This window comes from Mustela nigripes, chromosome 1 (genome assembly GCF_022355385.1).
Source record: "Mustela nigripes isolate SB6536 chromosome 1, MUSNIG.SB6536, whole genome shotgun sequence".
Lineage (NCBI taxonomy): Eukaryota > Metazoa > Chordata > Mammalia > Carnivora > Mustelidae > Mustela > Mustela nigripes.
Genome location: NC_081557.1, coordinates 38896793 through 38921361, shown reverse-complemented (window position 1 = coordinate 38921361; position 24569 = coordinate 38896793). Strand labels below are relative to the sequence as shown.

General features: G+C 53.5%; 1 protein-coding gene across 7 annotated transcripts in view; it reads left to right on the top strand.

The window, feature by feature from the left end:
• The window catches only part of MICAL2 (microtubule associated monooxygenase, calponin and LIM domain containing 2), a 209266-nt gene that overhangs the window by 120074 nt on the left and 64623 nt on the right, over window positions 1-24569 (top strand). For 2 of the 7 annotated variants that reach the window (XM_059408083.1, XM_059408064.1), the window contains 6 exons: window positions 2543-2605; window positions 7440-7547; window positions 8576-8762; window positions 9908-9996; window positions 11268-11370; window positions 13998-15312. In XM_059408083.1, the coding sequence (XP_059264066.1) occupies window positions 2543-2605; window positions 7440-7547; window positions 8576-8762; window positions 9908-9996; window positions 11268-11370; window positions 13998-14038 (591 nt within the window). In that variant the 3' untranslated portion in view covers window positions 14039-15312. Of the gene's footprint in view, window positions 1-2542; window positions 2606-7439; window positions 7548-8575; window positions 8763-9907; window positions 9997-11267; window positions 15313-24569 lie in introns of those variants that run through there. The other 5 variants (XM_059408067.1, XM_059408093.1, XM_059408070.1 and 2 more) reach the window with 5 other exon arrangements.

The window sequence follows — 24569 nt, the reverse complement described above, 5'->3', positions numbered from 1 at the left end:
ATAGCAAGCTGTCTGGGTGGGTACTGACATTTTTGTCATCATCCTCACCAAAATTCCAGAGCAGCCCTTTTGCCCAGCTTGGGAGAAGAGCCTCCCCTGGCCATTGGGGGCAGGGGTGCTTCCTATTACAGTGCCCTTCATGAGACAGGAAGGGACGAGAGTGCCTGGGCACAGATAGGCAGCAGCTAGTGCTCCTAGCTGAGTAGCTGGGCCCACGCCGTGCTTCTTTCCAGTCCCCCACCTCTGGCTGGCCCTGGTCACTGTCCCCTCTAGCCTCCGCCTTTCTTTCATGCTCAGGGTGGCCTGGCTTAAGGGCAGAGCTGGGGCCAGAAAAGCCCCCACATGTCCCAAGTTCCCTGACTTGGTTTCCTGTAGGCATTGGAGCTCTAGTTGAGGGCAAGAGGCCACCCACATGTCTGATGGAGACGCTTCTCATCGGGAGGCATTGCTCCGTCATCATCATGCTTCAGTGAGGCCCTTGGCTGCTCCTCCACGGGGCTCCTCAAGCAGCTTTTAACCAACGTCACTCATGAAGTGAGCCAGCAAGTGAACATTCAGTCATTCAGCAAACATTTACTAAACCACAGACAACTTGGTGTCAGGCACTTTGGGCTCTGGGGATGAACATCAGTGATCTGGAGTTACCTTCCTTCCCTGATGCAGCTTGTATCCCAGTGGGTGGAAATCAACAATCAGTGACAATGTAATATATAGGTAAAGATGAGATAGTACTTCCTCTGGAAAAATTATAGCAGGTAGCAGGGAGCTGGTGTGCTGGGGAAAGGTAACAGTGTTACATGCTGTTGTTGGGGAGAGGGTGGGGGGTTCTTCCTGGGAAGGAGAACTTACCAGGAGTAGAGCCACAGCTGAGAACACAAAGGTGCAAGGAGGAGACTAGATCCCAGGCCTCCTGCCCCTGGCGCAGTGTTCTTTGTACCAGTGGCCGAGCACGAATGGGAGACCTCGTCAGATGCCCCAGCTCAGAGGCCATAGCCACAAAGAGCTCCATGCCCAGGTGCACTGAGAGCTGCAAATGGGATGGGCTTTGGGCTGACCAGTCCCAGGCCCTCTGCTCCAGGTATTGCCACGGGCTCTGCAGTCTCCCCCCCCTCCACCAGTTTCCCTCCCTCTCCTGGACCCCATCCCACCCTGAGTCGACACTGGGTTTTGTGCATGTGGAATCTGGCAGGTGAGTGTCCTCCAAAGAGAGAACTGGCTGCCCCTTAAAGTCAGTGACGACCTGGTGACAAACTTCATTCAGTCCAAAGGAGCTCTGGGAGCCTCCCCGCTGGAGAGAGCCTGAGGTCACAGTGCTTCCTCCAAGCCCCTGCTCTCATTACCCAGAGTCCAAGCCTCCATTCAGGGAAGCCCGGGGAAGGAAAATTCACTTGGAAACTGATGCTTAGTCCTTGGCAACCTTGAGGTAGGCAGCGTGTCTCTGTTCTTGCCCTAGAGCCCTACACTCCAATTCTGAGGGAGCAGGGATATTCCCCTGCCTGTGGGAACAGACCCAACCAACCTCAAATGGGGTCACGTGTTATGGGGATGCAGACTTGGGTCACCAGTTCCAAGAGATGTGGCCAGGCTATGCCTTCAGACAGCCCTCTCAGCTGGACGTTTGCTTTAAGATTCAGTAATGTTGCTGGCAGCTTGGCCTGAATGGTCACAGGGCGTATTGAGGTTCTCTCATTTAGGATCTAGATCGTGACCAGAGTCTTGTCTTTCAAAGACCCGACCAGGGATCATGTCCACTTGAATGTCTCCAGCATTCATTCGACTCATCCATCCCATCAAACCAGCCCTCCTGTAGTGTTATTGACCCCCTGGCAACCATCAGTTAACTTCTTTTTTCGAGCAAGGAGGCCACTGCCGATTTGGCACTAGCGTGGCTCCTAGCCATTTGCCAGGGCTGGTGAGCTCTTGCAGGAACAAGATGGTGGTCAAGTGTTTGTGCCAAGGAGCAAGAGGGGGCTGTACTTTCAATCCTCCTGGGTCAGAAGAGCAATGTGCATTACAAAAGGAGCTTTCTCTACCTGGATTTGCAGGGTTTCCTGGAGAGATTTGCACAGTAGAGGAAAGCTAGGGGAGTCTTGGCTGGGTAGTATGTCTTCCTTTCATTTAATACAGGGATAGATCTCAAGGGTACCCCCAGCCTCCTCATCCTTCTCTTTGTTTCTGGGATAGGACTGCCTTTGGAGGTGTCCTGTGTGCATCCCCTCTCAGGGAGATTTTAGTTCGCAGAGTGCTGGTGTGTGTCAGGGAAGCAGGGTGCTCTACGGAGAAGAACATGGGCTTAGAGTCAGAGTGCCGGGCACTCACCACGTGACCTTGGAGGAGTCAGTGGACTTCTCAGCACCCCAGTCCTCCATTTGTAGACTGGAGGTGATGGCAGCCAACCCTGGTAGTGCCAGGAATGATGCAGTGAGCTGGCAAAGGTAGAATGTCTGTAGTGTCCAATAAATGTGCTCTTTCCCCAGTGGAGGAGACTTCCCAAAGAAATCTCACTGACCTGAAATGCATGTTGATTCCTCTCTTTCTAAAGGCAAAGAAGTCACCTTCAGGTTCCCATTTCCATCCCAGCCACTTAACAACAGTGCGGCCTCAGGTGAGTTAGAGCCTCTCTGAACCTCAGCTGCCTCATCTGCGAAGGGGGATTATGAGACCCACCTCGCAAGGCTCTGAGGGCCACACATGTACGATCACAGCACAGTGCCTGGTGCCAGGGGATACAGGTGCAGACATGGGTGCCCAGGGGAGGTCACAGCCCCAAAGGCCTGCCCAAGTCTCAACTCTGAGCATGTCATTTCTGGACCCCCTCGAAAGAGGTGGTCTCTATTCTTGGCCTCTCTTGCTCTTGCCCTGAGCATATCCCTGGGCACCCAGGCCCCCAGCCTGTCCTATGATATTTCTCCCCTAAAGACTCATCAGAGAGGAATGTCAGCCCCAGTGGGCCCAGGAGACCTCTTCTGGCCCTGCTCCCCTTCCTGCATGCCCTCACCTTTGAGGCCCTAGAACCTCTGCCCTTACCCTGCCTGAGCTGTGTGGGCTTCATGATGTTCACAGCAGGCCAAGTGGCCTCAGGTGGCCCAGCTCCATGGTGAAGCACGGCCTGGACACCTGGTATCCATGGCTGAGTTCCAAGCCCGAGGTAGGTAGTTAGCATTGTTTGGACACAAAGCAGCCCAGGAACCTGCTTCCTCCTTCATCCAGAGCAAAAAGGCCTTGTGCCAGGAGTGTAGAGATGAGTAAGACACAGTCATGACATCAGGGAGTTCAGATAAGAAGGGAGGTGGGCCAGCTCGGAGCTGGTGAGAAAGGCTCCAATATGCAGCCAGGGACTGATGGTCACGTTCTAAGCTCAGTGCCAGGATTGCCTCCAACACGCCTCCTTTGGGGGGCGCAGCTGTCTTTAGCTTTTGGGGATGATGCTGAGGACCATACACATGCCACGTGTTTGAATCCGGGTTGACTCATTGAAGTCCGTGTGCTCATTTTGGGTAGGCCACATCATTCTTCCTCATGCAGAGGAGGGCACCCAAGTGACCTAGAGTTGCCCAGAGTGAAGGCCATCTAAGAAAAGAAAAAAGAAGTTCTAGAACATAGAAATGTGAAAGCCATGCAAGTGGTGGTGTTTTGGACTCATTAACTCTCCACAAAGTGCTTCTTGGGGGCCTTGCACCATTTGAGGTATGGCCTGAATTCTGTGGTGACCCTTTTTTGCAGGGATGGCAGTGGTCTCCCCATTTTACAGCTGAGGAAGCTGAGGCTCACAGAAGGGAAGTGGTATATGTGAGGTTAGTCTAATGTAATGTGAGATAATGGCCCACCAGAAATGTCCAGCCATTCCAGCTTGTTCTAATTAACGAAAAAATAATTAGAATTCAAAAGGGGGTGGAGGATAGTAAGAAATACTCCAGTTCTTTAAAATTACAAGAATATTGAAAGCTATATTAAGGTTTGCAAAAACAGCCGCATGGCCCTCCGGAATAATCAATTCTTTAAAAACTAGTGACCGGGATGTGATCATTTCTGGCCACATCTTTTTGTTGGAACAAATTCCCAAATTATAAATTCTCCTCTTGACTAGTCTGCTTTTTAGTGCATGAATCTCCTTGCTGAGAATGCCTGGATCTCACTCTGAGGTCAATACCAGGACTGACTTTTCTGGAAACTTTTCTGGAAGTTTTTCCACAAATTGATCTCTGTCTTAGGATCCTTAGAGTTTAATAGGCTCAAGCAGTGCTACTCAGGGTGTAGTTCATGGGCAAGTACTGGTCTGTGACCCAGTGAGCACAGCGAGTGAGAATGAGCATTAGACCTTATAGAGCAATCTGACATTGGCTCGCATCCAAGTGTGTGATCCTATTTCCAGTAATTCACATTTACTATGTCCAGAAATACTAGGTCACAACAACCTCTAGATTTTTTTTTTTTTTTTAACCAAAACCTGGTCATTTGCCACTTACAGTTTGAGGAGCAATGAACTAGCATTGGTCTAGCTGGTTATGTCCTCACTCTACTGGAGCCGATAAGGCATCCTGTTGACAAGAAACAGAAGAGAACCTCTAACCCTCAACGCAATGTCTGCCTCCACACTGGCTTCTGGGGTGGGCTTCCGGGGGGCTTCCCCTCACCTCTTGAGATGAGTTCTCCATCACCAGGTCTCCTTGTGACCTCTCCAGAAAGTTGGTCCACCTCTTGGTATTGGCCAGTGGTGACTCTGGGTTGGTTTCCATCAGGTTGGGAAGGGCATATGGGAGATCCAGTGCTGCTCTCCTTAAGGGTGCTTTCGTTATTCTTAGGAAAGCTGTGGCAATGGCCTGGGGCTGTGATTGCAACTGGGAGAAGGGAGCCTTTTTGGCCCATACTGGAAGACCAGGTCTTGTCTTTATCCTAGATCACCTGGCCGGGTGACCTGGAGAGTACCCAGTCTTGGCAGAGCAACTGAGCAAGTCCATGAGTGCATAGATGGGTCTGGTGACATCTGCAAGCTACCTTCCAGCCCTCAATCTGCCAGCTTCTGTAATTGCTTCTTAAGCCAGGGTTGCACAAAAGCTCAGCAGCACAGAGTGCTTATTAGCTAAGTGGTTAATAAGGTCCCATTAGGGACTTGTATTTAAAGCCTCAGAAAGTACTGTCTCAACCCCTTCTAACTCAGGGGAGGCGATAATTGCGCGTGGGTATCACGGCATCACTGTGGAGTGTTTCTGGGAGAGCGCTTCGGAGCCAGTTCACACACTGCGCCTCGGGAGACAGCCACACAAAGGCAGTGTGGCCAGGGAGGTAAATCTGACCTCCTCTGTCTTCTCCTCCTCTTTGATTTAATATAAACCCAAGAAGTATTTAGTATTCTTCAACCCCTTTCTGAGGGGCCTGGTCAGGGAGGAGGGGTCCCAGTGGGAGTCCCGCTGGGGGTCCCGGTAAGGAGTGGAACATCAGGCAAACAATGGCTTGTCCTGAGCCAGGGCACCTGAACCTTTCTTAGAAATAGGAGCCAGGTTTCTTGGCATTCGTGACATCCTGTAGATGGCAGAGAGTGTGCTTGGAAGCAGAAGGCTGATCTCCCCCAGGCTGGGGCAGCTCGGGAGGTGAAGTGGGTCTGGGGTAACTGGCCTGGATGCTGTGCTCCTAGGAAAGGACAGGCTTTGTAAAGTCTGAGAGGCTCCCGTCTGTCTGAGCCATGGACTCAGACCCCCTACCTAGCAGGCCCATGGCCTGCTACAATCCCCAGAATCCCCCCACATGTGGTCCAAGGGCTCCAAAGTGGCCATGAGTGTGAGGGCTTCCTTAATGAGAAAGGGAACAGGAGCCTCCTGGATCTTGTCATTCTCCCCAGCTTGCCTGGCATCCTTCCCTCTCCTTCCCCCTCGCAGTGGCTGTGCTGTTGCTGGAATCCAGTAAACTGGTCTCAGCTTCTGAGGCAGGGCTCTGCTACCAGGAGCTGGGGGACCACAGCCATTCGCTTTGCCGTCCCCCGAACTTCCTGCTTTATTGCTGAGGCTTTCCTAGCAGATTAGACGTGGCCTCCCAGGGGCAGCCACGGGTTTAGAGGGAGGGCTTTCCTCTAGCCGCACCCATCACTGTTGTTTGCCTTTGCAATGGCTGTTCACCTGAGCCACAGTTCTCTCCCGCCACGCCTCCCAGAAACCAGATTCCAAGGCTGGGGAGGGTCGGGACCTGCCTCCTTCCTGGATTCTGGGTCAGAAATGGTGCTTCCAGAACCATTTCTGTGCTGTGTGCCTCCCTGAAGAGGAGACTGCGGTGTTCCTGGGGTGGCATTGATAGCTGATGGGAAAGGGGGAGCAAGGTTGGATTTGCTGGGGGTATTTGGGTGTCCAGCCCATGTCCACTTGGGCTGTCAGATCCACCCCTGCCCCAGCCCCAGGACACATGGATGGGGAACCAGAAGCTCACAGTTGGGGGATGGCTGTCATGCCCTCCAGAGCACAGGCACTGGTGACCTGCCAGCAGTGGTGCCCAGGGCCCCCATGGAGCTGACATGCCAGCAGCAGCCTGGGGCCTCCGGGCACGGCCGCCTGGAGCACGCGGTGGAGTTCCATCCCGTAGCCTCCTTGCTCCCATTCCAGTCACTGCTTCTGTAGGCCAAAGGGCACCCAGGTTAGATGCTGCCATGGCCCCCCAGGGCTGTGGAGGCCACAGGGCAGGCTGGGAGCTGCTGCACTTGGGAAACGGGGAAGGAGGAGTCCAGCTTCTCCTGGCCTACCCCCGCCTAGCGCCAGGCATTTGAATCCCCCTTCTCTCCCTCAGTTCATATACCAGATGTCCATGAGGCAGGCACAATTTCCCCTGTCCTACTAAATAAGGAAATTGAGCTCAGCAGCTGAGAGTTTTGTGTCCAGTCTCAGAACTGGTTCATGATGGAGCTGGGGTCCTAACCCTTCCTCCCAGGGGTGCGGGGTGCGGTTCTGCTCATGATGCCTGTGAAGCAGCTCCCAGCTCTCCAAAGAGGGAGATGGCTATGGGAGGGTGGCTGCCGGTCAGCTGTCTGTCTGTGAGGTCCTGGTTCCTCAGGGTGTGAGGGCACCCAGGCTGGGACTCAGGAGACCTGAGAGGAGTTCTGAATCTTGCACATCTTTGCTAAGTGGCCTGGGAGAGCTCCCTTCCTCTCTCTGGGATTCATTTACCCCATCTGTGAACCAAGAAACTCGACGAATCCTGCAGGCCTTGCACGCCCACAGAACTAGTTCTCAAAGTCACCTGGCTCACCCCAGGCCCCAGTGTTCCATCTCTGTCCTTTTCTCCATCTCCAGAGTGCCCGCTGCCCATTCCAGGCTGGGTTCGCATCTCCTGGGACGTGGGGCGCTGTCTGCATGTGGGTGTGGAGCCCTGTCCCACATCCAGCCTGTTTGCGCTTTCCTTCTCAGTGCTAACTGGCCTCTACCTTTGTCTCTGTCTCCTCTACCTCTGCTCTCGGGTAGCTGACGGTAGGGAAAGTGTCCAGCGGAATAGGGGCTGCAGCTGAAGTCCTGGTCAATCTGTACATGAATGATCACAGACCTAAGACCCAGGCCACCTCTCCAGACCTGGTAAGGACACACACCCCTCAGCCTTCACCCGCAGACACCGGCTCTGGTCTCCCAGGGAGGACGGCCTGGCCCACCTGAGGCCCCCGGCTTGTGGACAGGAGGTGTGACAATGGGGTAGACCGGTGCCAAGGTTAGAGGGAGGGCTGCATTTTCTGACCAATTAACCTCACTCGGCTCCCCTCCAGGTCATTTCACAAGGCAAAGCCTGTCCCCTGATATCTAGAGAGCTCAGTAAAAATACCAAGCAGGCCACCCCTTACCCTCAGTATTTGGTGTCCAGCTCAAGTAGCCCTTTGGCACAGGACTGAGAATCCAGTAACAGAGAGATACTCTGCCCTCTGAATTCTCCCTTTTCCCCAACAAGGCTGCCTGCTGCATCACCAGCCCTTTGACTGGACAGTTCTTTTGCTTTCCTTTTGATACAAACACCCAATCCCCCAGGCGCATGGCTGCCTTGCCCTCATCCCCTCTCCTGCATTTAGGAATTTGCCTGGCCGCCCCAGGGGCTGGAAGACACAGCCTCTTGCTTTCCTGCAGTTCTCTTTAGCAGTTTGACTGCCACAGGCTTTCCCGGCCTGGCCTAAGTCACTGCAGGGGACAGGGGTGTGGAAAACATCCTTTTGGGAATCTCACTCTAGACCCAGGCAGCCCTTCATCCCTGGGGCACATTGCTGGAGTCAGTGTCGCTGGGCAGGCCTGTTTGTGAACGATGCCCCCCTCTGTCAGAGCGACTCCACTCCCACCTGAACCAGAGCAGCCAGCCTTGGAAGGAACCCCTCCCAGGCCTCCTTCGTTGTCAGCTGGCCTGTCTGGGTGCAAAATTAACAGCAGCCCACGTGGGGCTGGGGTTGTTGGGGTCTGTGCCGGGAGCGGATCCTCCGCCCCTCCGCCTCGCCACAGTGCCCACAGTGAGATGAGCGGCAAACAGGAGCCCAGGGGGTCCCCACGATTGAGCTCAGAACTTTCCAGGAGTCTTGGTGTTAGCCCTGACGCATGGCGCTCCTCTCCCGCCGCCCTCTGCCCCCCAGGAATCCATGCGGAAGGTGTTCCCCCTGAACCTGGGCGGCAGCGACACCTGCTACTTCTGTAAGAAGCGTGTGTACGTGATGGAGCGGCTGAGCGCCGAGGGCCACTTCTTCCACCGCGAGTGCTTCCGCTGCAGCGTCTGCGCCAGCACCCTGCGTCTGGCCGCCTATGCCTTTGACGGTGACGAAGGTAACTCTTGGGGGCCGGGGTTCGCGCCGGGCTCTGCTCTGGCGCAGCTCGAGCCTCTGGGGTGCCCCCGTTCTTCCCAAGGACTGTGGTGTCCCCGGGAACGCTGTTCTTGGAGCTGGGAGGTCCTGCTATAGCAAGAGGCCCCCCCTCAAAGGGCCCGGGGGGGCCATGAGTGCCTGCTGTGTACCAGCCTTGGCCAGCACCTACTGTGTGCTGAGTGCTTGACATACGTGTCCTCGCCAATACCCCCACCTTCCGTGGCCCCGTGTCAGCAAGAGGATCACAACTGGCTTGTAACAAGGGTTCAATAAATGATGACTTACTAATGTTTTTATTTACAAAGTATGTCTTACAAAAGCGATCATAAAAGCAACCTCTCCTTTGAGAAGCAACCTGCCAGGATGAACCGTCAGCCAGCCACATAACTTTGGGCCTGTTACCTAACTTCTTGGTCTGTCCGTCAGATCATCAGTAAAATGAGGATAATAATAGCTCTTAGCTCATAAGGTTGTTGCGAGGTTGTTCAAGGGAGTCAATTTGTGGAAAGTGTTCAGAGGAGTGTCTGCTATATTGTGAGTGCCGAATAACTTTTTCCTGTTGTACCATTGTTACTGAGATTACTGTTGTAATGGTGAACAAAGAAGTCTTTTCTGGAAGGTGCCCAATGGTCCTGGACTGTGGCCGGAGACCCAGGGCAGCCCTTTCCTGGGTCTTTTCCTCTCCTTCACTGCTGCCATTTGTTCTGAGACTTTCCCACCTTCAGGGGCCCCTGGAAGGACTGTGAACTAGAAACAGTGCTGATACTCGGAGCTGTCCATTCTGCAGCCTGGCCGCTAGCCTTGGGAAGGAACTTGGGCTCGGTTTGGCTTAGGGATTATCTGAGGGCTTTGGCCCCTTCCCTGGCATCTCCCACCACACCCCCATTGCTACAGCCTGCTCGGAGGCAGCAAAGGGTCCTGCTACCTCATCTCAATGTGGCTTCTTTAAGGCACGTGGCAGAAGCCAAGTTTGAGGCTTCCTGGGCTTATTCCCAGTATTGGTATTCCCTGGCCTAGACAGGGACAGACATTGGCATGTGTCTGCCATGGCTCTAATTTACAGGAGAAAACCCATGCATGCCAGTATGTGTGTGTTTTGTTTTACAGGCAAGTTCTTCTGCAAGCCTCATTTCATTCACTATAAGACCAACAGTCAGCAGAGGAAGAGACGAGCAGAGTTGAAGCAACAAAGAGAGGTATGTTTTGTCCTGAAGGCACTGGTGAAACAGGGAAGGCCCCTGGATAGGAGACCCATTTTCAAAGGTCCTTGCGAGCAAGGCCAGAGTTTCTGGCCCTGGAGGGGCTGAGACCAGCAGATGAAGCCGAGAGTCTTTACTGTGTGTGCGGGGCGGAGGGTCTCTGCCTTAGCCTGTTCTGCCAGCCTCTGGGTTTATCCCATTCTGGAGGCCGGCTTGCCGGTAAGCAGTCGTGCTGGCTTCTCCTGAGAAGAGCTTTCCCATGTCCCAGGGACAGGACTATATGCCCAGCCATGGGAAAACTACAGGGTCCCCCATGCCCGGGTCCCACATGTCCACAGTGTTGTAGGCAGGATGTCCCTCCCTCCCTGTGGAGCCTGCCTTTCCCTAAGTCCACCCACCCCGGACCCCCCACCTTGGATGTCAGCAAAGTGACAGGCTGCTGGGTGTGTGGCCAGTTGGTGACAGCGTCTCCTCTGGCAGCTCTTAGCAAATACCTTCTCCACTGCTTGATTAACCACTGCTCCCCCCAGCAGGGACCCACACTGTACAGCTCTTTTTGGATTACACGAGGCATAGAGGCTTAATGTAGAAAAACGGATGGACAGAGTATGTAAAGAAGGAAAGTTAAATGATCACTACTCTGTTCTGAGAAACCCGTAACTAACGTTTTGTGAAATTGCCCTATGTGATTGTTTTTTCACCTAGTTGGAATCCTATCACTACACTTTCATATCCTTCTTTTTATGTAGCAACAATATACCAAGAGCTGTTCCCCGTAACATTACAAATTCTTTCGAAGCATCATTTTTGATTCCTGTAAAAGATGGTTAATAATTTATTCAACAAGCCCCATGTTGCTGAATGTTTATGTTGTGTCCTCTTTTTACCTTATAGCTGTTTTCACGGCAAGTATCTCTTTGTCCCTGTTTCAAATTACTTACTGAGGACAGATCATTAGAAAGCATTTCTGAGTCAAAGGATGTGTGTGCCTTGTGTTTTTGTTTTGTTTTGTTTTGTTTTGTTTTGTTTTTAAAGGATGTGTGTTTTGAAGGCCTGTGAACACTGTGGTCACGTTGGCCCCCGGAAAGCAATGCCCGTATTCAGTCCCCCTTCAGCAGTGTATGGGGGCTCTTAGTGGGGGAGGAGGGCTGGTTGCAAAATGCAGGGTCTGCCATGGTCGGTTTGTGTGGGCTCTCTTCGTCTGCTCCATTGATGGGGTGCTCCGTGAGAATCATGGCCTGATGCCCCCACTCTGCTCCCTCTCTTAGGAGGAGGGACCGTGGAAGGAGCAAGAGGCCCCTCGGCGAGACACCCCCGTGGAAAGTTCTTGCGCAGCGGCTGCCATTGGCACGCCCGAAGGCAGCCCTCCAGGTATCACCAATTCCCTCTTTAGGAAGGCGCTAAGCTGGCCCCTTGTGCTGCCGTGGGGCCTGCTTCACGTTCCCCGGAGCCTGCTTAACTGGATTTGGGGACTCCTGTGTGCAGCCGGCCTGCACTTCAGGGACAATGCTTACAACTACTGCTACACGTATGAGCTCCTGAGCCTTGGGCTGCCCCTCCTCTGGGTGTTCTCCGAGGTGCTGGGCTCCATGTACGGCGAGTCCGAGGAGACCCTGGAGACCATCCGCAGCTGGGTGCTCAGATGCTTCCCAGTGAAGCTCCAGTGAAATGCCGAGCACCCCAAAGGGCCCTCACATTTCCAGTTCAGGCAGCAGTCTAAGTGTAGGTGGCCAGGACTCTGGCTGGCAGCCTGACGTTCTCTAGCCCATTCGCTCCAAGCCAAAGAGCTTCACCCTGGCCCCCCGCGCCTGGCTGCATCAGGGTGGACATCCCCTCCTGGTGCTGGGGCCGGATGACATGAAGGATGTTTTTTTATAGCTTTGTACTTCTTTTATACCAAAGCGAGCCACAGTTCTAGGTTTACATTTCAATTTTTAACTTTTAATCAGCCAAGAGAAAGCATTTTTTTTCCCCCAATGAGTGTCCGTTTTTCTCAACACAGTTTGAAGTTTATAACTGGTATCACGAATCCCTTCCACGGCGTGGTCCATGGCCATGGTCGCTGCCTGCGACACTCATGGTTTGGGCTTTTATAGAAACAGAAGTGAGCATGCCACCTTCTGATCAGTGCCTTTTGTTGTATGTACCCTGGTACCACTTGTTTACAGGGACAGTGTTTTGGCAACACGAAAGCATCATCAGTTTCGAAGAAAAGAGTAGATCAGAATAGAATTAAACCTTACAGAAACAGACGGCAGTATGTAGTTGGCGGTGATCTGTCCTCCTGGATGGAGGGGGAACTGTTTTGCACCCTGGTTTTGATGTCTGATTAGTAGCTTAAAGGTTTTTACCCTCATCACCAGACCACAGCCAGATGACCAGGGAGTTTCAAGCAGATTGCTACAAACACACTGTCAATGAGCACGACCCGGGAGGCCCCAGGGTCCCTGGCCGTGCAGAGCTCTGGTGAGCTGGTGCCTTGTAGGGGAGTTGCTGTGCCCCCGCCTGGTCCTTAGCCCAGGCTGCTGTCTGAGCCACGACCACTCAGGGTCCGTAACGGTCGGGCTGAGGGGAGACTCTGCCCTCTTCCATCCTGTGCTTTGAGACTGAGGCCGTCTGTTAGCACCTCAGGGTATAGGATTCCTGGGAAGCGTGACCTCCCCAATGAGCCCTGCTCACAGACATCCTGGTGGCTTAGCCACTCAGCTGCCACGTGGATCTGGCCAAAGCAGCCAGTTTGTACTCACACTGTCCTAGCAAAGGAAGGTGTCTCACCTCCTATGTCTTGACTGGCTGGGGAGCCTGGGAGCAGAAGCTGTTTGTTGACTGATATAAAGAAATATGCCCTATTGAGGGCAAAAACAGGCCTTGGGTCCACCCTACCCCAGGGCTTCCAGGGGGAGACCTCTCCTCTCCACACCCTGCCCTGCCCCTACATGTGCCGCTGCTGGGTCTGCTGGAGCAAGGCCAAGGCCTTCCAACGTGCTCAGGATGTCTAGAGTGGCCAGGCTGGAGATGGCTCTGTGCACTCATGACATGAGGGAGCTCCTCTAGATTAAGGAGGGATGGGACCTGGCATGCATTAGGAGCCTGGGCGCTTGAGAGCTGGCAGATGACAAGTTTCCATAGGGCAGGAAGAATGGGAGAGTTATTTCTACCAAGCCTTCCTTGACATTTTTGGAGCAAACAGGGGCACGGCTGTGTCCCAGCCTGTGGGAACTGGCACCTCTGTCCTTGTTGGAACCGTTCTCAGTCCAATGACTTGTGTTGGATTTTTCCAAATTTTTGCTGAAATTTTCATATTCAGCATGGTGGGAGGAGCCCTGGAGTAATGCTGTGTTCGAGTCTAAAAGGAAATTCTTGAGGGCATGATGTGAACACGTGCACAGCCGTGTCCCTGCTTCTGTCTTCAGCCCAGGGTGGGCGGGGACACTCTGTGGAGTTCTGCTCCATGAAGCCAGAGTTAGACTCTCGGAGAATGTCATTTACGGCCATAAAGAGACTACTGGTTTGAATTACTCTGGTGAGACGGGGCGTGCCTGTCAGAAGCCTGAGATGTTTGTATGTTCTGAGGCTGTGAACCTTCCTGGTGGGCAGAACTGAAACGCCTGGTGATGCCAGGAGGCAGACGTCTCTCGGTCTCCGTAGCACATTCAAGAATGAGCATGGGACACCGGAGCTAAACTGGGACAAAGAGATCTTGGGGGGCGTGGGGTCCTGAGGATGCGTGCCACTTGGAGGGGAGAGCGGGGAGCGCTGGCCTCGGCCAACTACCCGCACCCACTCTGGCCAATGGGTAGGCAGACACTACCAGAAAGGTCCATCGGCCCTGAGCAAGCGATGATCTGTTTGGAGAAGTTTCCCTTTTATCGATGGTTGCCTCATCTTCAACTCCTGTGCCTTTTGTGTTACCAGTCTTTTTCCCTTTTTCCCTCCACCCGGAACTAAATTCTCCTTTCTGTCTCTCTCTCTTGCCAACCTTACACTGTGGCCACCAGTTCGTTTCAGCCTTCCAGTGCTACACCCACTTCTTGGCTGACACACTTCTGCTCGGAGGTGACTGGTTTTCTTGCCAATTTTCAGAAAGTGGTACTAACGCCTAACGTGCTTTCTGTGCCCCGTCCTCCGTGCCGCGGTCCTGGCCGTACTAACTGCGAGCGTCTTGCATACTAATGGACTCATGCCATGGCCTGGGGGGTTGGCGACGTTGGGTGGCATTCTGCTGGAACGCCATGTTTGACTCTACTTACCCCTGAGCCGGCTGCCCGGTCCACACCGGCAGCATGCCTGCCTCCCTGCGGCCTCCCGTGTGCCCTGCGTGCATGCCTTTCTCCTTGCGAAACCGCTTACCTTCCCGGGACGGGTCCCCCAGCTGTGAGACAGCGCGCCAGAGAGGGCTCTGTCCCCTGGGAAAAGAACTTCAGTCTAGTAGCCGCTGAAAAATACACGCAGACAAGCATTCTTACCTCAATTCTCGTATGCAGATTCTTGATCAAAACCGTGGGTGACTCTTTGGGGAAGGGCTCCAAAAATAAAAATAATAATAATGCTCCCAGCCATCATCGCAGGCTTGAGCCACCCGTGCTTTGTGCCACCACGCCCCCGGCAAATCCTTTCCCAGCGCAGCCTCTGCTTTCGACACCAGGGCTTTGCTGTGGCTCTTCTGACTGTTCTTGTCTCATCAAGCCCCAGAGGATGCAGAAGCTTCCACTGGAGCAATCGTTGCCTCAGGCCAGGGGTGACTGTGAGACACGACTCCACTCAGCCCTGACTTGGAGCAGCCCGCATCCATGCCGCCATGGCTCTGCTCAAAACACATGTGCCCACTGATTCATTACCCGCAGCAGCGGGGTGTTCCAAGTGCTCTTAGAGGGGGACGCCGTGCCGAGGCTGGGGGGGCTGTTGTGCGCGGGGCCTCGGGCTCTCAGGTGGAAGGGGGCGCCTGTCCTGCATGCGGCCAGAGCACGCCGACCTCTTGGCCTGTCTGCACGGGCCCGCATGCTGCATTGCTTGCTGCACTGGTGCAGAGTCTTGCCAGTACAAAGTCATCGCTCTTGTCTTGTCTTCTCTTGCAGAGTCTCCCTCCCTTTATAGAATGTCAACCAGAGAGGGCCCTCCTTCCCTCTCAGGCTTCTCTTTAGCTAGCCACCCCCACCCGCCCGCCCATCTCCTCGCAACGCATGTCTGTGACCTTGGGTAGCCATTTACAGTGCCACATGGGACCCTGTGTTTTGCACACAGCCAACGATGTTTAGCTTTATTTATGGTATTGATGCTGTAAATGAAAATAAATATGGTTCTTTATAAAGCGCATTGTTTCCTCTCTTCTTTGCCATGGAAGCTGCTCCAACCTCAAACACGGGGGCTGGTTTAGGGGGACAGTCTTCCCTAAACTGCTGGTGGGGCCTGCACTCATGGTGACATGGGACGCTCTGGGGCTGCGCTGGGCAACTCTGAAAGGAAATATTACCCAGGGGTAATATTTGGAAAAAGGTCACCAATGCTCCTGGGCCAGGCTTTTGGGTCTCTTTCTTGAAAACTCATGGTACTTTTTCTGTGTAGATTCTGGGCATAGCTTGGTGAGGGTCAGTGTCACCTGAGCTGTGAAAAAACAGACTGTCTTAACAGTGCCTGTGCTCACTTCCCCCCACCCAAACTGCACACCTGTTGGAGAGCTTTCCTGAGGAACTGTCCACTAACCTAGGTTCCTAAGTGACCAAGTGTTGCTACAGGAGTTACGCTGGTCCAGCTGAGTGAGAGGTGAAAGGTAAAAGGGTTCAGGTAAAGGTAAATTGGGTTCAGAATGGTGGTGAGGGCGCCTGGGTGGCTCAGTGGGTTAAGCCGCTGCCTTCGGCTCAGGTCATGATCTCAGGGTCCTGGGATCGAGTCCCGCATCGGGCTCTCTGCTCGGCAGGGAGCCTGCTTCCTCCTCTTTCTCTCTGCCTGCCTCTCTGCCTACTTGTGATCTCTCTCTGTCAAATAAATAAATAAAATCTTTAAAAAAAAAAAAAAAAAGAATGGTGGTGAACACGGCAGGTGTGCTTATCCAGAGGGAGAGCCATTTGTGATCCTAAGAAGCCTCCCGTGAGCCCGAAGGCTCAATTTACTCGGTGTCTTAGGCAGCAGAGCCATTCTGAGGACAGAACCCATGGCAGGCTCTGACCCAGTTCCAGGCTGGTTTTCCCGTATAGGAAGGATTCAGGATCTCACTTGGTTAGTATGAGCAGTGCCAAGGAAGTCTCGTCCTCAGCTTCCCTGGGTTGGGATGCCTGACATCGCCAGGCTGGATGTAGCTGGGCTTCTGATGCTGCGACGAGCCTCCCCTCAGGGGCATTTCTGGGGCCTTGGGCCTCTGCGCTCCACTGCCAGCTCCTGGAAGTGTCCTCTGAGCTGCCTGGGGTCATGTACCCAGGTGAGATACTCTTTCTCTTCCATAAAAGGAAAGGTGTTAGGCACTGAAGTTAGGAGCTCAGTTGGACAAGTGATTCATTCCTTTATTTATTCATCTGTCCAAGTATTTGTTGAACACACACCATACCCTAGACATATTCCAGGTCCTAGGGCTGCAGCAGTGAACCACACAAAGTCCCTACCCCTCCCTGCATCTCAGAATGTATCTCAGTGTTGTGCACTGGATTTATTTGTACATACACTCACTTGTTGACTTAACTAGTATTTACTGAGCGTCTCTAGTGCGCTGGGAATGTGGCAGGGGTGAAATAGATAAACGTGCTCACTGCCACGGAGCTTAGAGTTTTGTTTTGATGTTCTGATCTGAAGTTGGGTTCAAGCAACATTTTCCAAAGCGTGGCAAGGGAATACTAGCTCCCAGAGGTGCTCTGTGAATGAGGAGCTCCACAGGACCAAAGTTTGAGAAATGCTTTACAGGAAACATGCTGGTCCTCCCAGACCTTGGGCATAGCTTGGTAATCCCCAGGACTTACTGGCGTGGTAAAAATCTCTGAGGGACCCTCCAGTAAAGAGGCTTAATTAACTTCTGCTGAGGTAGGCTTTCCCATACCTATTTGAAGGGAGTTTTGTGTTTGGGGTGGGGTTTTTGGTTTTGCATGTCACATTCTACGTAGGCATTTGGTAGAATGTTCTTTAATTCAGAAACAGTGGATTAAAGACTTTCAAAAGTGGACTAATCAAATTAAATATTAAATAGAATGACTATGGATTAGATTATGGGGTGATAACTTTCTAAGCTTTAAAACCTCTGACAGAAAAAAGTATGTAGGATTCATGTGATGCAAACCTGACAGTACATGTTTTAAAAACTTAATGTATAACAGTACCAATGAAAATATTCAGTAGGCAGTCAGACTGGGGCAGAGGGGTGGGGAATGTGAATTAGACGGGATCACAAAGAATTTCGTTGCTACGGCCTGAAACAGTTCACACAAACGAGGTGTTCCCAGGCACCTGGAAGTGTCGGTGACCAGCTCATGTTTGTTGACTAAAGACCCAATGATAAATGGGCAAAGGCTATGAATAGACAGTTCTCCTTCAGTCATATTAAACAAGTAAATGCTAAAAAGAAAAAGTGAATATTCATAACAATTACATTCGAAGGAATGTAAATTCAATATCTCCTACCTACTGAATTAGTAAAGAAAAAACGAAGTAAGTTGATTGTAAGGGAAAAAAAGAGTCTTGGGTAAAAAGAAAGGAAAGAAAATGGGTACCATCTTTTCTGGAAAGCAACATGGCAGCAGTGATGAAGACCCACGAAAGGGCTCTGACCTTTCAGCGCAGTAATCCTACCCCAGGGAACTTAGCTTAAAGAAATAATCCAGCCAGAGAAATCAGTCTCTGTGCACCCTGAGTATTAAGTAGAGTAAGTGGATCGTGCAAAGTGGGTGGGCTGTTTTCCTTTATTTCCGTGAACTCATTCCCTCTTTACAGCTTTTTCTTTAATCTCTGCAATAAGGAAAAAAAAAGTGACTGTTGTTCAGACTGCTCTGGGCCCAGCTGTCACTGATGGAGCACTCCCCCACCCCCCCACACCCGTGCTGGGAATGGGGCCAGGCCCTAGTGTGCAGGACCTCGTTAGTTCCTCACCTCCTTGTGGCCACCTTGAGGGGAACCTTGATATTACAGGAGTTGTCTGATATGACCTAGAGCAGCATCTTCAAGCTGTAAAGGAATGGAGAGTCACCAGCCCCAGCCAAGAGTCAGATGCCACTGTCAGGGGAGCCTCGGCTTGTGGGAAGGCCCTGGACCTGGCCAGAGACCCAGCTTTGACTCCGGCACTGTGTGTGGACTCAGTGGCCTTGGGCAAACCCCTTCTAGAAATGGGTGCTTCTGACTTAGGGTTTTGTGGCAGTAGAATGGGGGAACATTCCTGATAGGGCTCTCAGGGCAGCAGGAACTCTCTCGCTGAGCTCTGGATGGTACCTTCTTGGTTTTGCGCAGCGGGAAAGACTTTTGTGGGCATTCTAGATCATTCTAGATCAGCGTGCCTGACAGGACATCTTTAGGTTGGCCACTACACAGAGGTCTCAACTCATACTGGAAGGCGCCATCGATTTTTCTCTCCCTTTCCGGTCTCCCGGCCTTCTTGAAGGTAACTGGTCACCTCCCTTGAGACACCTCAGCCTCAACTGTGGGTCCCTCTTTCCTCCTGCGACCTGCCAGCAAGACTTTGGTTTGGTTTAGTGACTTCTGAGTCTCAACGAAGACGGAGGGGGCTCTAGCTCTGTCTCTGGCGGCCTACTTGTTACCTCTGCGTAGATTGTACCAGGGGTCTCAGAAACCTAAATATCCACCTCTCGCTCCTAACCTTCCCCTGAAACAGACTCTGTCTACCCTTGGCCTTCACAGTTTCTGGAAACAGCAATTCCATTCTTCCCATTGCTCAGCCCAAAGCCTTGGAGTCATCCTTGACTCTTTCTCTTGGTACAACACCTACTCCACCCACGAATCCCAACCAAGCACAGCTAGAACCTGTCCACTTGTCACCAGCCCCATGAAAGCGACCTCCCCACCCCCCTCGCCCCCCCACCCCGGCCACTGTCCTCTCTTCTGGATTTACTGCAGTGGTCTCCTATGTGCCCCCCACCCCGAACCCCTCCAGGTACTACCTTGCTGCACTCAACCCATTTGCAACACAACGGCTGGAGTAATCCTTTCAGAATTACTTAGCTCTGTCCTCTGCTCAAAACTTCCATCAGCTTCCCAGCTCACTCAGAGTAAAAGCCAATGCATACAGCAGGCTCAGATGGTTCTGGAGGGTCGGACCCCCTTCTTCTGACCTGCTGTCTCTCCGCCCTCTCCCACCTGCTGTGTCCCAGCAGTGCTGAGCTCCTCCAACACCAGGCATGCTCTGCCATAGAGCCTTTGCCCTGGCTGTTCCTTCTGCCAACAACACCCTTCTCTAGAGTCCATACCACTGGCCCCACCCTTTATTCAGGTCTCCGTTCACTCCTCTCCCTCCCCAGTGAGGTCGGCTGTTAATACCGCAATCCGCAATCCGTCCTCCCGGCTGTCCTGACCCCCTCACCCGCCGCCTACACGGACCTTCAGAGTGTTTACCGCCTCTGGCCATATTATGTCTTACTGATGATGTGTATTGTTTACGTACCCGCCCCCCTTATTGGAACATAAACTCCTCGAAGACCGGGACCTTTGTTTCTCTTGAACATTCATGTGATCCCATAGGTACAACAGTGCTTGACACCGAGTGGACTCTCAGTAAGCATTTGCAGAATAAATAAGGGGCCTGACTTCTGGCCTAGACCGCAGACTGTGGGAGCCTGTCTTGGGAAGGTCTTGCTGACATCAGCTCATGGTTCAGAAAGGAGAACCTGGAGGAGAAGTACGACACTGTGCGTCCTGCTGCCTCCACAGAGCCCTTTGATTGGGAGAGGGGCGTCTCGATTTTACTGGAATTTTGCCTTCCAAGGGGCGCGACCTTCACTTGCATCTCTCGCCATCCTGAGTGGCCCGTGGAAGCAGGCCTGAGGCTGGCCATGGAGAGCCTTTCCAGTGGGATGCTCTTGGGTATCGAGGCCCAAGCCACCTGCTCACACACATCCTGTCCCATGCTTGGGATCCTGACACAGAAATCCAGGTGGCAGGTTTGAGACAAGAGGTGGCAGGGGGTGGGGGAACTCTGTTGCCATGGCATGTGGTTGGCTCAACTTGCCTTTGACCTCCTGAGTCTTGTCTTCTTGCGACTGTCTCTGACGCCATGAGACCAGGCTGCAGGGGGACTGACGAAGCAGAGGTTCACCCCCACCACTACCCAGACAAAGAAGCCAACCTCTTGATCTTGGGGGGGCCTGGAAGTGTCCAGAAGCTCAGCTCCCTCCTCCCACCACCACCAGCATGAGGCCCAGCCAGGCCCGGCGTGTCCGCTGGAGGACTTTGTCAGGGCTCAGCGGTGGTGCCCCCCCTGCGGTGAGCTGTGAGCAGAAGTCATGGGGTGTTGCCAGAGCAAAGAACTGGGGGCCCCAAGCCTACTTCCCTTCCCGCTTCCCTGAGTTGCTGTTGGGGTTCCTAACTGAAACTTAGACTTCTCTACCCCCAACTTCGTTCAGAGAGTCTTGAGTGTAGATCCTGGCCGCGCCCAAAGTTGGAGGCCCAGGGCTGGCCTGACACAGTTCCTATCCGTGGCAAGAAGAGAGTCAAGGTCCGAGGACTAAGGCCCAAACCTGCTGCTGTTTGCAAAAGGAAAGGAGAACAAGCTGGCTGTTTGGAGGTCCGCTGAACTGTCGGGAAGGTACCACGGGCCCCCTCCCCTTTGGTCCCTGAAAGGGGAGACCCTGCTGCTCTGTGTGTTCACCCCAGGTTCGGGGTCTGTCTGCCAACAGTGCTGCCCTGCTGTCTGGCCTTCATCAAGGCCAAGGGCTCTGCGGCAGGAGCAGTGCAGCCCTGCTGAGCCATGAGGGAAGGGCGTGCAGCCAGGGAGGTCTGAGCTCCCACCCACCCCCATGCCCACCCCCGCTTGGCTTTACCTGAGCTGGTCTCTGCATAGAGTCTTCCCTGGGGCCAGGCAGGCCCTTCGAACGGTGCTGCTCAGCCTGGTTCAGGACAGCAGAGTACACACAGGCCTGTGAGTACACACGTGTGCACACAAACGGGCTCCCACACTCAGCCTGGAGGTGCCTGGCAAGAGTACAGGAGGGCAGGACAGCCCCATCCGGGGCCCAGGGCTCCCCATCAATTTTCTCATTGCCTGAAGACCCTTGGAAACTAGCATTCCTGGCAGTGCACTCTGGGGTGTCACTCTCAGAAGCCCCAGGATGGCGGCTGCAGCCGTTAGGCACCTGGTCCTTTATCTTTCAAAGGGGACACGTGCTGTGCAGGACCTTGGTAGGGGCATCAACACCTGTGCCATCCCCTGGCAATGAGTGGAGGGAACACCTGACCTAGGCCCTTGCCCAAGACCCTCCCATCCTGCTGGGGGGCTGTCAGTGTCCCCTCCCTCATCACCATCCACCTCTCAAGGGGCTGGGGAGACTGCCCTGTGCTCCGTATCCCAGACATTTGCCTGTTTGCTGTCAGATACCCTCCCTGCCTTCCCCCTGCTCTGCTCTGTAGTGATGTATACTCGCTGGAAACTACATTTCCCAGGCTCCCTGGCACCTGGTTCCCGTTCGGTCTGACCAGTGGGAGGTGTAAGGTGGGATGGAGGGAGAAGCCTGGGTATTCCTCCGGCTTTTGCATCCCAAGCAGTGGCTGAGTCTTCCCAGTGGTACCCACTCCTGCCTGGCAGTCCTGGCCTCTGGACTCAGTGGCTCCTCCTGCCATCCCTTTGGCCGGCAGCCTCCTGCTCTGGCTTATCCCTGGGCTGCCTCCTGATCTGCCCTTGGCTTTCGGCTCATCCAACACCATCATTGCTGAGTTTCCTGTATTTCTCTCTGTGGAACTTTCTGGCTTGAGTTCTATTTTCCCGATTACATCCTGACAGACTTAGTTTCATGGCTCTTTTTAAATTTGTTTCTTCAGAGAGAATGTGGACAAGACAGCAGAGAGAGTTTTTCCAAGCCCAGAGCCAGAAGTTGCTCTGACAGTTAGGAGCCGTGTGACCTTGGACAAATGAGTCTCAGTTTCCTAATCTGTAAAATGGACTTAATAACGATACACAGGAGAACTTTGCTTTGTTGTCTGCATGGGTTCTGGGGCAGAGTGGAAGGGTCTCCAGACCTAGAGTGAAAACAAACAATTTTACCAGCAGAATGAGGGCCAGGGTCTTCACGCTGACAGTGTAGCAGGAGTCTGGCCTGGTAAAGGCCTTGGGTCTCAGCTACTGGGGGCAGCATATGAGGACAGACACTGCTGGCTCTGCCTCTGGCATAACCTCTTTCCCCAGGGAGCACTGGTAGGAGACTGAGAGTCTCGGCTCTGAGAGCACCTGCTTGCCTGCAGGAGGCCAAGTTGCTGCTGGATCTTTCTCCCTCCCCACCCTGCATACCACCTCCCCAGGCAGCTCCCCTACCCCCCACCCCCCGCTGTAGACCTGACTTCTCCCTATGGAAATAGAGAGCTCTAGAAAAATCTTGGACAAACTGCAGACAGGCCCATGGGAGGCAGGGCAGGTGAGCACAGCTGGCTGTTCCCCTGGCCTGGCCGCTGACAAAGCCACTGTGTGTCCCTGCGGCGGCCGATCCAGCTGACTCACTGGGGGTCTGTGGCTGAGTTTTACTCCGGGCACCAGGGTCTTGCACTCATACAGTGAAGATGACAACACTGACCTTTCAGGGTCTCAGGATGTTAGAGACGCTGAGCCTGGATAAAGGCCTTGAGAATGAGTTGGTGTTGCTTTCGTTGTTGCCCTGAGACTACTCCCATCGCTTGTACAGGGGCTGCTGGTCTGTGTGTGCAGACAGGAGGCCCCAGGGAATGAGAGAGGGTCTGGAAGGAGGAGCTTGAGAGGAGTGATTTGCTCTGGGGCATAGCACCGAACCCCAGAGACCCAGCTGTAGCCTTTGGCCCAGGCCTTGGGGGGTAGGAACGGGGGATGTCTGTCTTTGGGACTTTTTTTACCTCGGTGAGGTGTTGCTCAGAGAAAAGTCCCAGCTTCTTTTTTTTCCAAGTCTCTATTTCCCCCTGCCCCAACCCCTCCACTGATACTGGGCTCCATGGTGAGAGATGCTGGTCCTGACCCTGCTGTCCCAAGGGCTCATGGGTCAGCCATGTCCCCACCCCTCCAGCCTCAGCCGTTAGCCTATTCCACCTCTTTGGCCCTGATGGCCAGGTCAAGACTTTCTAGGAGGAGGGAGGGTACAAGCAGACCCCTGGCGTCTCCCTCACAGGTCTGCCTGGTCCCTGGGGTGGTGTCTCCACAGCCTGGCCCAGCTCCCCTCCACTGGCCGCAGCTGCTCTCACCCCCCCGGGCTGCTCTCGCTGGCCTCACTCCTGGCCACACATGCTCAGCCTTTCGTTCTCCTCCAAGTTATCACGGCCCTTTCCCTGGTCTCCCTCTCCCACCTGGTGGGTCCTCCGATCCACCGTCCACTCATCAACCAGAGCCATCATTCTATGAGGCCACTCCGATGACTCCAGTCTTCAGCTTCCAAACTTCTGGGCGCTACTCTGCACGTTTCACTTTGTCCTTTAGGCCCTTACCGGTTCCACATCAATGGGATGACGTCCCACTGGCTTCTTTCATACACTCTCCTGCCCTCCGGCCACGGGGATGTGTTTTCTGTTTCCATGCAGACGGTAGTGCTTTTCTTCATTGGTTTGGCTCACAGAGGTCCATCCCGTGGAACATCATCTCTCCCTTCTCTGCTCAGATCCTACTCATCCTTAACCCACTAAAATGGTGCCTTCCACCTAAGTGTTCATTGTACAGATGTCAGATCTCCCTCCCCTTTCACTTTGTCTCGCCTGACTCTTAGATGGTCTCCCTGATAAGGAGCTATGACTCTTCCCATCCCCCGCCCCCGGGATGGGAAGAGACCCTTCAAGGCAGAGAGCATGGCTGATTCATCTCCAAATCCCCAGCACAGGCCTGGGTCAGAGGAGGCCAAGGAGCATCCGTTGACCATACAGGTCTCTGTGCAGCCCGCTGAGGCACACGCACCTGAACTCAGGTATAAGGCAGGTATAGGCTAATTCTGTGTGATAAGCCTCCTGAATTGCTGGGACTCATAGCATCTATTTTTTTGTGGGTCTGTGCAGTTGGCGAGTAGCTCTGCTTCAGGCTGTAGGGGTCAGGGTGGTCCGGGCTCCCATGGGACTGGCTAGGCAAGGCTTCAGATATGCTCCCTGTGCCCACAGTCAGGGACCTCGGCTGCGGGGGCAGCAGCCACCTGGGACAAGCTCTTCTCATGGCAAACTAGCAAGAGTGTGGGTGTACTAGCCAAACAGCAAGGTCATTTGAAGCCACTGCTCACGTCACATCCACTCGTTTCCACTGGGCAAAGCAAGTGTCACAGCCAAGTCCCACGTCAGTTGGGCAAGGAGGCCTACCAACCACCCCTTGTAGGAAGGACTGCAAGGTCACAGAAGAAAAAGCACAGCTCTGTTATGGAGAGGGGATGAAAAACAGGAACATAATCCAGCCTAAACTCCCAGAATAAAGGTCACGTACATTGGTGTCTATGGTTCTGTTCTTC